Source organism: Capsella rubella, unplaced genomic scaffold (assembly GCF_000375325.1).
Source record: "Capsella rubella cultivar Monte Gargano unplaced genomic scaffold, Caprub1_0 scaffold_6, whole genome shotgun sequence".
Classification (NCBI taxonomy): domain Eukaryota; kingdom Viridiplantae; phylum Streptophyta; class Magnoliopsida; order Brassicales; family Brassicaceae; genus Capsella; species Capsella rubella.
This window is the reverse complement of record NW_006238918.1, coordinates 16,263,721-16,273,917: the sequence shown is the minus strand read 5'-3', so window position 1 is coordinate 16,273,917 and position 10,197 is coordinate 16,263,721. Positions and strand designations below refer to the sequence as shown.

General features: G+C 39.3%; 3 protein-coding genes across 4 annotated transcripts; 2 read left to right on the top strand and 1 right to left on the bottom strand.

Annotated features, from left to right (window-relative positions):
* Positions 1 to 422: 422 nt before the first annotated feature.
* On the top strand, positions 423 to 3,810 carry LOC17883420 (probable methyltransferase PMT15). The gene is made up of 5 exons (XM_006287201.2): positions 423 to 1,213; positions 2,223 to 2,433; positions 2,517 to 2,814; positions 2,906 to 3,304; positions 3,389 to 3,810. The coding sequence occupies exons 1-5, from the start codon at positions 533 to 535 to the stop codon at positions 3,702 to 3,704; spliced, it is 1,905 nt and encodes a 634-aa protein (XP_006287263.1). The 5' UTR covers positions 423 to 532; the 3' UTR covers positions 3,705 to 3,810.
* Positions 3,796 to 6,996, bottom strand: LOC17883674 (plant UBX domain-containing protein 9). The gene is made up of 10 exons (XM_006287633.2): positions 6,797 to 6,996; positions 6,438 to 6,499; positions 5,854 to 6,322; positions 5,647 to 5,730; positions 5,461 to 5,571; positions 5,110 to 5,226; positions 4,815 to 4,964; positions 4,325 to 4,468; positions 4,184 to 4,240; positions 3,796 to 4,052 (listed from the first exon to the last, which is right to left on the bottom strand). The coding sequence occupies exons 1-10, from the start codon at positions 6,878 to 6,880 to the stop codon at positions 3,942 to 3,944; spliced, it is 1,389 nt and encodes a 462-aa protein (XP_006287695.1). The 5' UTR covers positions 6,881 to 6,996; the 3' UTR covers positions 3,796 to 3,941.
* Positions 6,997 to 7,793: 797 nt separating this feature from the next.
* LOC17884246 (F-box protein At4g00755) lies at positions 7,794 to 10,083 on the top strand. Of its 2 annotated transcripts, none has more exons than XM_006289080.2 (6): positions 7,794 to 7,907; positions 8,264 to 8,404; positions 8,578 to 8,997; positions 9,078 to 9,262; positions 9,348 to 9,466; positions 9,556 to 10,083. In XM_006289080.2, exons 2-6 carry the CDS (start codon positions 8,290 to 8,292, stop codon positions 9,887 to 9,889), a joined length of 1,173 nt encoding a protein of 390 aa, XP_006289142.1. In that variant the 5' UTR covers positions 7,794 to 7,907; positions 8,264 to 8,289; the 3' UTR covers positions 9,890 to 10,083. The 2 variants fall into 2 exon arrangements, with proteins under 2 accessions (XP_006289142.1, XP_023635838.1); XM_023780070.1 differs by lacking the exon at positions 7,794 to 7,907 and adding an exon at positions 7,946 to 8,013.
* Positions 10,084 to 10,197: the final 114 nt, after the last annotated feature.

Below are 10,197 nucleotides of genomic sequence, written 5' to 3'. Positions count from 1 at the left end.
AAATATTAACAAAATTAGTTACGACACGTGTCAATATCTTATCATTTATAATTGACTTATTTGTTTATTTTTATTAATAATTTTTAATATATAATTTGTTATAATATTTATTTTATATATTTCTTTTTTCGATAAGGTTAATAATATTTCTATTTTATCCAAATATTAACAAAATTAGTTACGACAAGTGTCAATATCTTATCATTTATAATTGACACGTGTCACGATTTTGTTAATGTCTAACTTTGAAAACCAAAATTTATATAATAAGATAGTAATATGCATTGAATTTAACAGATCAATAAATGGGAAATTAGTATTTTCGATAAAATAAAATATCTACATACAGACTATAGAGTTGGAAGGATATATGTATATATGGAAAAGCTGACTGTCACCTCATATAAATAAAAGGATTCATCTTACTTACACTTGCAACCAAGAAAATTAAAAAAAAAAAAAAGAGAGAGCAAATAAATCACATCTTTTGTGGAAGTTTCGTTTTTTCTTTTTCTTTTCTCCGGTCAGAGTCATGGCGAACTATCGGTGGCCGACGAAGCTATCAAAGTTATCACTCAGAGCAAAACACGCGAACCTATACAGAGTGATTCTAGTCGCGATCCTCTGCACCGCCTCTTACCTCTTCGGAGTATGGCAACACTCCGGTAGAGGAATCTCACACTCGTCCCTTTCAAACCACGAGCTTAAGTCCGTATCCTGCACGTTTCCTCGTCAAGCCGCACCGGTTCTCAACTTCGCTGCCCGTCACACAGCCCCCGACCCTCCTCAGACGGAGTTGACGGAGCGTATCACCCAAATCCCGCCGTGCGGCGTCGAATTCTCGGAGTACACGCCGTGCGAGTTCGTGAACCGGTCTTTGAGTTTCCCGAGAGAGAGGCTTATATACAGAGAGAGGCACTGTCCGGAAAAACACGAGATGCTCCGTTGCCGGATTCCAGCGCCGTACGGTTACACCGTGCCATACCGGTGGCCGGAGAGCCGTGACGTGGCGTGGTTTGCTAACGTGCCGCACACGGAGCTAACGGTGGAGAAGAAGAATCAGAACTGGGTGAGGTATGAGAAGGATAGGTTTTTATTTCCTGGTGGTGGTACGATGTTTCCACGTGGAGCTGATGCTTACCTCGACGAGATCGGACGGCTGATAAATCTCAAAGACGGATCCATTCGGACAGCCATTGATACTGGATGTGGGGTAAGTTAAGATTACTCTGTTTTGTTTGTTTGTTGTGTTCACTTCCTTTGTACTGTTCATGTGATGTCTCTGTTTGTTTTTGTTTGGCTCTCTGTTCATGTTACCATGTTTCATCCCATGCTCGTGATGTCATACATTTTGAAGTTTTCTTGTTGTTTTTCTTTTGTTGCAAATTTTCATGGACATTTGTTTTGGGTTATGGTGGTGGAGTAGATTTAGTGGAACTAGTTATTAATAAGTTTTTGAAGTAGCGTCAAACTAATTGATGATTGTGCATTTTTACATTGAAACCATGTATTGATGTTCCCTTTGTTCATAGATTTATGCAAAGACGTGTATCCTACTGTAAATTGGTTGTTGATTTAGGTCAGTCAAGAGAAAATTTATTTCCAATTTGGCATGCGATATACCTAATTCAATTTATGAAATTTGTTAATTGTTATTTAAAATATGAAAATATAAGAATTTTGGTCTCACAAAATCAGTTTTGTATAAAATTTATGACAAGGAGAATATTCTGACACAGCAGAGTGAGAATGATAGATAGGAGGATAGGATTGTCGTAATATGGAAGAGAAGCATTGAAGTCACAAGTAGATTTTTTTAAAAGTCAATAGGATCAAAACTGGAAACAAATTTGCTAAGTTTTCCTAATTTTCTGTTTCTCTTATTGGCAAGGAATAACAAGTTTTTATTTTTTTTAATTTATTGTTTAATCTGGCTGTAATCCTTTATTACTACCTTTTAATCTCACCCAACAAGTAATTAAATTGTTGTACAGCTAAGTAATTGCTGGCTAAGAGAGCCATCAAATAGAAACTATGGATTTCTTAGTATCGATAGTTTCAATCTTCAAATGGAAGTAAAGTGGTCAAAAGACTTTTAAACTATTTGTTTTGTCTTATAGATGTTTATGGGTAATTTAATTATAGAGTTTATGATCATAGGTTACGTGAAGACAATAATTTTATCGACCGTCTAAAACTAATGATGATACTACTACTACTAGGTAGCGAGCTTTGGGGCGTATCTAATGTCGAGGAACATAGTAACGATGTCGTTTGCACCGAGAGACACACACGAAGCTCAGGTTCAGTTCGCACTTGAGAGAGGAGTCCCTGCCAGTATCGGAGTCTTAGCCTCTATTAGGCTCCCATTCCCGGCCAGAGCCTTCGACATTGCCCATTGCTCTCGTTGCCTCATCCCTTGGGGCCAATACAGTAACTTTACCCTTGCCCTCTCGAGTCACATTTTCATTTTGCATTCTCTTTCTTATGTGTGTTTTGACTACTTGTTTGAGCAGACGGGACGTATCTGATAGAGGTGGATAGGGTACTGAGACCGGGCGGGTATTGGATTCTGTCGGGACCGCCGATTAACTGGCAGAGACATTGGAAGGGTTGGGAAAGAACTAGAGACGATCTCAAGTCGGAGCAGTCTGAGATCGAGAGGGTCGCTAGGAGCTTGTGTTGGAAAAAATTGGTGCAGAGAGAGGATCTTGCAGTATGGCAGAAACCGACCAATCATATTCACTGTAAGCGCAATCGGATAGCTCTAGGACGCCCTCCCTTCTGCCGCCGGACACTACCTGACCAGGCCTGGTATATTTGATTACTAGACAAGAAATGGTCTCACTAGAAAGAAAGATTTGTATTTGACTAGATCATTGTTTGCTCTGTTTTGGGTTTCCAGGTACACTAAGCTTGAAACATGTTTGACGCCGTTGCCGGAAGTAACAGGATCTGAGATCAAAGAAGAAGCAGGTGGGAAGTTGGCAAGATGGCCTGAGAGATTAAATGCTGTTCCTCCGAGGATCAAAAGTGGAAGCTTGGAAGGGATCACTGAGGATGACTTTGTCAGCAACACAGAGACATGGCAGAGAAGAGTGTCTTACTACAAGCGCTTTGACCAGCAGCTCGCGGAGACGGGAAGATACAGAAACTTACTTGACATGAATGCTCATCTTGGGGGTTTCGCCTCAGCCTTAGTCGATGATCCTGTCTGGGTCATGAACGTTGTCCCCATGGAGGCCAGTGTCAACACCCTTGGAGTTATCTATGAGCGAGGGTTGATCGGAACGTATCAAAACTGGTAAAGTTTCTATTTCTAATAATCGAATAAGCATTCTTTGGGGTAGTTTTCATTGATTTTTTTCTTTTATTAACTCTTAAACAGGTGTGAAGCCATGTCAACTTACCCAAGAACGTACGATTTCATCCATGCCGATTCAGTGTTCACTATGTACAAAGACAGATGTGATATGGAAGATATCTTGCTAGAAATGGACAGGATTCTAAGACCAAAGGGAAGCGTGGTCATCAGAGACGACGTTGATGTGCTAACCAAAGTGAAGAAGATAACAGATGCGATGCAATGGGAAGGGAGAATAGGAGATCATGAGAACGGACCTCTTGAAAGGGAGAAGATTTTGTTTCTTGTGAAGGAGTACTGGACCGCACCTGCGCCTGATCAGTCTTCCAGCTTGGAATAATTCATAAAATAAGTAGCTCCATTTTTTTTCTTCAAATATTTTGTACACACAAATAGACTTTTGGCAAATGAAGAAACAAACACCAGATCAATTGTTTCAAACCGGAGATTAATTGTGAGCAAATGAACTGAGTTTACAACAAAGTGTGTGACCGTGCAGTTAGCTAATAAAGGGCTTACAGACTTACAGTACACTGAACTCAACTAGTTTCTGCTATCAACATCTCTGGTTACATTGCTACACCAGTGGTTCAAGAAACAACGCTTCTTGTTTGTTGGTGAGACTTAGTTCCTCAAAAGTTAAAGCACCGTCTTGAAGGCTGAAAGCACGTCGAGGATATGGTCTAACCTGTTTACCAACAAAATTCACAGCACTTAGGCACTTATAATGCTTGTAGTACCAGGATAGAAAGACTTGAATCATTAGAAGTTGCATTGAAATAATGCAGGAAAATAGCTACAGCACATCACTAGGCTTACCACTCTATATGTGCCAGGTTTGACTAATCCAGAAGCATCTATGAAGTCAAAAAGGTACTGCATTTCAAAAAATAACAGTTAGGTAAGCTTGAATACGAAAAATGTTTACCTCACTAATCAATTACGTCTCACGAAATTCACCTTAAGCTTGTCTGACTTGAGAAAGCGGCGACCATGACGGCTGCTATCTGGCATTCTAACAAGTAGAGTGATGGCATCTTCATTGTCGACTGCTGGCTCGATGGGAAGCGCTGTCTTCCTCGTAGTGGAAGATCCCTCAGCTGCCTGCCATAAGTGAGGTACCCAAAACAGTGAAAATGAGAACTAAACAATGAAACTGGAGAACAATATCAGCTTTCACTGGCGCGGCCAGTATTACCCAAAATATCTATTAAGATACCTAGAGATGGATCTCTAGTAATAAAATAAATGTTAACCACATTTCACAACTATTAAGCATACAAAATTCGTCGATGGTTGAAAATCAACGGGGTCATTCTGATTACAACACCTATTTTGTAGACTAAGTTCTACCATGGATTTCTGCAGAGGAGTTAATCACAGCCCGAATTATGTTCATGCCAATTTTCATGTTCCAATTAATCAATGCCTTACAAGAAAATCAAATTACCTCTCCAACTACCCTTTTACCGGGAGATTGTGACTCCTTGAAAATTCCATGTTGATTATTATGTGAAGCACTTTCTTTAGCTACTCCACTAAAGAGTGCCTTTTCCAGCATTATTGCCTCCTGAAGCTCTTTTGACGGAATGCCACCCCACTAGTAGCAGTCGTGCAATAGGAGGTGAAAATTTAGTATGACGAACAAAGAGCAACTAGAAGCTAGTCGCTAAGAAGATGTTAATTTGTTCTTGACTGGCTACTTTAACTGATAAGAATAAACGAACTTGTTTTGAATAATTTACCGCTTCAGGATAAGAAGCTTCAACATTCTGGAGATCTTGACTGTGCTGGGAGCTGGTATTGATTGGCTGCTTTTGTTTCATGTCTTCACCCGTGTCTTGCCCTGAAGAGCTACCCGGCTTCAAGTACAAAGGTTTTAGTTAGCAAGATAGCTTAAAGGGTTTCAACAAATAAAAGTGTGGCTAACTTAGTATGTAAAATGGATGTCCACTATCAAAACTAGTGAAAACTGTAAAGGGAAGCATCCCAAACTATACTAATGAGAATGAATATATATATTATTCGATAGCTTATGAGTCAGAAGGCTGGAAGACTGAGGCTTATAAGAGGTGAAGATAAATTTAGTTTCACACCTGATATCTGCTACTTTCATTTGTATTAGATTGACATGGGTCGTGACGCTCCAAGGACTGAGACATAAATTCAGCTAGTTGGTCACGGAACGCACTCTCATGCTCTTCCATCTGAAAGCCATTTATACTAAGGTGAGACAAATGCCAACATCGTACATAGCAGATGAAATTTCTATCAATGCCTACCTCTAAGGACATAGAAATTGCACGAGCAATGTCCTCATCTTCCCGGTTAATAACCTCTCTTGGAGATAAAACGCTAGATGGATCCTGCATCAATAACAGAAAACAAAAAAAGGGGAAAATATGTGAGACTCATGCAAAACAGAAGCTAGACAGGGTTAAGCTTGAATACTGTACATTGTCTAAACTATATCTTGTGTTGTGACGAACCTCTTGAAAATCCTTCTTCGAGGCCTCAATGGCAGCTCTGACCATTTCCTCTTCTGCATCGTTGCTATAGACAGGTGGTTCACCATCATTTGTCCCACCATGGACCTGGGATCCATAGCTTGGTGAATGTCTAGCATAACCGTCACCAACCTGTCCAAGTCCAGGAGGACGAGTATGATCATTTCCCCAGGTAGAGTGAGCAGGGAACCCTGTGACTTCTCCTGTTTGAGATGATGGAGAAGGACTCCCAGAGAGAGCAGAGCCACTGAGCTGCCTAAAGATACTTCGTCTGTAATTGGGATCTAGAAGCAAAGAAGGTCTAAAAGCCCGAGCAGCAGAGAGGATAGATGGAAGTGCGCCTGGGACTGGCCTAGACTCGCTGACTGGCCTAGACTCGCTAACACGAACGTGACTGTTATCTTCCACAACGTTGTGGTCTGGACGACTGTCTAAGCTTGAATCATCATAACTGAAAGGACAATCCAATAAATGAAAGGCAACAAAACAAACAGCTCACACCATGAAAAAAAACAAAATCATAGAAGAGGAAACTCAAAAACTCTAAAAGAAATAGAGAAACATACATGCTTCTTTCCACATCTCTAAAGTGGCCATTGATTGCTTCAGGGAGATTATTGCCATGTTCCTGTGGTCAATACAGAATTTCAACTTTTTTTTTCTGGTAACGCAACGAGATGTACAATGATAGACAATCAAAGATCGCCCTACCGATCCTAGACAACGAGTCTGGTGAACTATCACAAAACCTAAAACCCCAACTCTTCCAATTCCATAACGTTTCTAAACTATCAGCAGCATTTACACATTTGATCACAGAACTAACACATATCTTCTCAAATGTGTGAGTGTGATAACAAAATCAATCTTGGCAGAAGGCATTCCACGAAATTGCCCCTCTCAGAAAGAAAAGAAAAGCACGAACCTCAAGTCTCTGAATCGCGAGTGACTCGGACGCGCCAGTGATGCTCATATAAGACTGGATGGAGTCTCTCGTCGGACTCACCATCTCCGCCGGCGAAATCGGTGGCTGTCGGTTAGAGAAAACGAGTTCGCCGGAAATTATGGAAGCTGAGGCGTTCTAATATGTTTAGCAAAACATTAGTATCATTAGTTCAACTGAATCGAACCGACGGTGATGAGTCGCCACAACGGTGACGTGTAATCAGTAAATAATAAAAATTCTGAGATCTGAACCTTTAAGGATTAATTTTACTTTTTCATATAAGATTAACTTTAGTTAACAGACTGTATAAATTTAAAGTATAGGTACTTTTATTATATTTCAAAAGTTAATTATTTTTAAATATTAACATCTAAGATAAATTTACTGAGCTAATTGGCTCACTTGAGCTAATTCTATTTTATTGTTGGAAAAAAAAAAAAAAAAAAAAAAAAAACCAAGTATCAAAATATACCAAACAAACATAAGTGCATCAAAATGCAATTTCTAGACGCATGAACCAAAAAAGGAAACGAATTTTATCCAGATAATGCGTCCAAATACTGCGTCTAGATGCGGTATCCAGATAACGCGTCTTGTTCACCAAACGAACAGGGCTAAGTATCTAACGATATATTTTTTCTTCAAAGTCTAATATTCTAGTAAAAACATAATACTTGAGAGCAAGTGAATGTGTGATTTTATTTTTTTGGGTCAAAGATAGACTCGAGTTTTCTAGCATACTACTTAATAATATATTTTTTAAACAGCTACTATTTATTAAATATATTCGGTATTACATTCACCTAATTTACTTCCAAATCAAAAAAAAAAAACTGATTGCAAAAAAGGTATTAAATATTAAACTACCGTAAAAATATAACTGAGAGTAAGAAAAAAAGGACAGAATATTATTTTAAGGTAAAAAAAAAAAAAACAGAACTAATATTTGATGTCGGTTGGCGAAAATGAATAAATGTAAAATCGGTCGTCATCTCTAATCCTAAAATACCCGATTCGATTCGATTGAATACAATTTTCCTAGGGTCACCATCGCCTCCGCTCTTCTAAAGAAGTTTGTTTATCGATATAGGTATAAACAAATTCCTTATTTTTTCTCGTTTTTGTGCTCATCGGAATCTTCTACATTCCGGCTATCGTTTTCGTTGTTTCTGCGGCGTTTGGTTTCCTCTGATTGCGTGTGTTTCCTAGCCTTTGTCTTCCTCGCAATTTCATTCTAGTTTGCGTACTCTGTAATCTTCCTGTTTATTATTATGCTACATAGATTTTGAGTTTCTTCGTCCAGTCTGAACCGTCTCTGCTTGTGGTTCCACATCGGGATATTTTATTTTTTGTTTCTATTCGTTTTTGTGCCAATGCTCAAGTAATTGCACTCTTCCGTTGTTATTTTGTGATGTTGGTTTCGTGAAAAGTTTCAATCTTTTGTAGGATGACTTGAGCTTGATCGAACAAGAATGGATTTCGTAAACAATCTTGATTCCGACACGTCTCTGTCGATTCTTTCTTGTCTAGATGACCCGTCCGATATTGTCCGTGCTAGTGCTGTCTCCCGCTCCTGGAGAGAGTTTGGTAAGCTCAAGACCTTCCTCTTGAATGGTTATCTATTTTCAATGTTTCCATGTATTTATCTGTTTATCTGAGCTATTGTTTCTGCTCAGTCTTGAGTATGGTTGATTAGAACTTTACCTCTCGTTTCATTAAAACAGCTGTTAACCTTTCCAGAATGGGTTTTGCATTTGCAGTGATCAATTACAATCTCTCCAAGAATCTATGCTTGAAGTTGTTCCATCAGCTATCTAATGTGGGTCATATAACAGAAACACGTAATGATAGAAATGAAGAGTCCTCTGAAGCCGGGTCAAGCAGCCTTACAGATACAAGGCTACTTGAAAAAGAGCACCGGGCTTATGCCTTATTGACTAGAGGATGCACATCCTCCCCTATCCGAAGCTGTATTGCTGATGCCATTAAAGCTTCTAGTACTGATAATTTTCCTGTAGAAAGCATCTTAAACACACTCGAAGAAGGTGATCGGTATGGTGATACCCCTTCATACTGGTCGAGTACAGGGCAACACAGAACTTCAGTGCCCGAAACACTTCTTTACAAGTTGATGGGTGATGTGTGTGTCATCACCGAAATCAAAGTTCAGCCTTTCCAAGGTACCAATGCAATCCCTTTGTCAATGTTTCTTTGCATCTCTAATTGATTTTGTTGCTTAACGGTTACCCATTTTCTGTAGCTTTTTTTCAGCGCGGTCATCCGATATACTCCTCACATTATGTTCGTTTCCGGTTGGGTCACCACAAAAATGACAATTCACCCTGCTACAACAATTCACAGGAGAAAAAAGGTGAACCAGGAAGGAGTTCAGTTGAAAGCAACTATGTATGGACATACACTTCACAAGAGTTTTCGATGGCTCAGGTGTGTTACAAGTCATTGCCGTCTTTAGTATATTGTAAAGCTAGTTCCTGAACTGTAGATAAACGATGATGGTTTCCATGAGTAGGAAAACCGGTTGCAGACCTTTGAGCTTCCAGAACCCGTTCTTTGCATTGGTGGGTATATGCTAGTCGAGTTTCTAGGTCGAGTTCAGACACAAGAAATGGATGGCCAATACTATATATGGTACATCTTCTCTCCCTATTGCTCTAGATTCTCTAAAAACTTTACAACTTCTGCAATGTGAAAGCAGTTTTTGTTGATTGTTTTTGCAGTGTGTCGCATGTTAAAGTGATGGGAAGATCACTAGCACAATCATTTCGAGTTGAGAATGTGGATGACTGTGGAAAATTTGGACTAAAGGTTTTGAGTTACAGTGATCCAAAAACAATGATAGAGATGGATGCAGAGGAGGATGAGATAGATGCAGAGGAGGTTGAGATTGATGCAGAGCTGGCTGAGATGGGTGCAGAGGAGCAAAGCCCGTTTAGGGGGATAAGAAACCTTGAACAGCTTTTGAATTTATTGCACAGGCACCCTCTCGATGTCGTCGACTATGTTTTGCCTGAGTCAGACAACGAAGATGCTGAATCAGACGATGACGTTTAGTTACTGAATTACTACTTCCAGTTTTTTTTTGTTTTAAAAGAATCTTTGGGTGCTTTTCATCTTTTGCGAGCTCTTCTAAAAGCTTCTTCTCGAGCCATTTTGGCTTGCGTATTTATGATATCATCGTTATTATAAAACAGTGCATGTGTTACAGTCTTTAACCGAAAGTTAACAGAACTTTAACATTTTGGCTCTTTCTTCTCTTTTGGTGCTATAAAGATTGTCAAGTTTCGGAAATAATAACAGTACTCGTGGTTGTAAAACCAGGGAAGAAGATTGAATGAAGGTTTTAAGTCTGTGGCTTTTAT

Coding starts and splice junctions, on each gene's coding strand:
- LOC17883420 (XM_006287201.2), top strand. CDS start 533: ATGGCGAACTATCGGTGGCCGACGAAGCTATCAAAGTTATCACTCAGA. Junction 1,214..2,222: donor CCATTGATACTGGATGTGGG/GTAAGTTAAGAT, acceptor TACTACTACTAG/GTAGCGAGCTTTGGGGCGTA. Junction 2,815..2,905: donor ACACTACCTGACCAGGCCTG/GTATATTTGATT, acceptor TTGGGTTTCCAG/GTACACTAAGCTTGAAACAT.
- LOC17883674 (XM_006287633.2), bottom strand. CDS start 6,880: ATGGTGAGTCCGACGAGAGACTCCATCCAGTCTTATATGAGCATCACT. Junction 4,965..5,109: donor AAGCTTCTTATCCTGAAGCG/GTAAATTATTCA, acceptor GACTGCTACTAG/TGGGGTGGCATTCCGTCAAA. Junction 4,053..4,183: donor AACCTGGCACATATAGAGTG/GTAAGCCTAGTG, acceptor GTTGGTAAACAG/GTTAGACCATATCCTCGACG.
- LOC17884246 (XM_006289080.2), top strand. CDS start 8,290: ATGGATTTCGTAAACAATCTTGATTCCGACACGTCTCTGTCGATTCTT. Junction 8,405..8,577: donor CCGCTCCTGGAGAGAGTTTG/GTAAGCTCAAGA, acceptor TTGCATTTGCAG/TGATCAATTACAATCTCTCC. Junction 9,467..9,555: donor GATGGCCAATACTATATATG/GTACATCTTCTC, acceptor TTGTTTTTGCAG/TGTGTCGCATGTTAAAGTGA.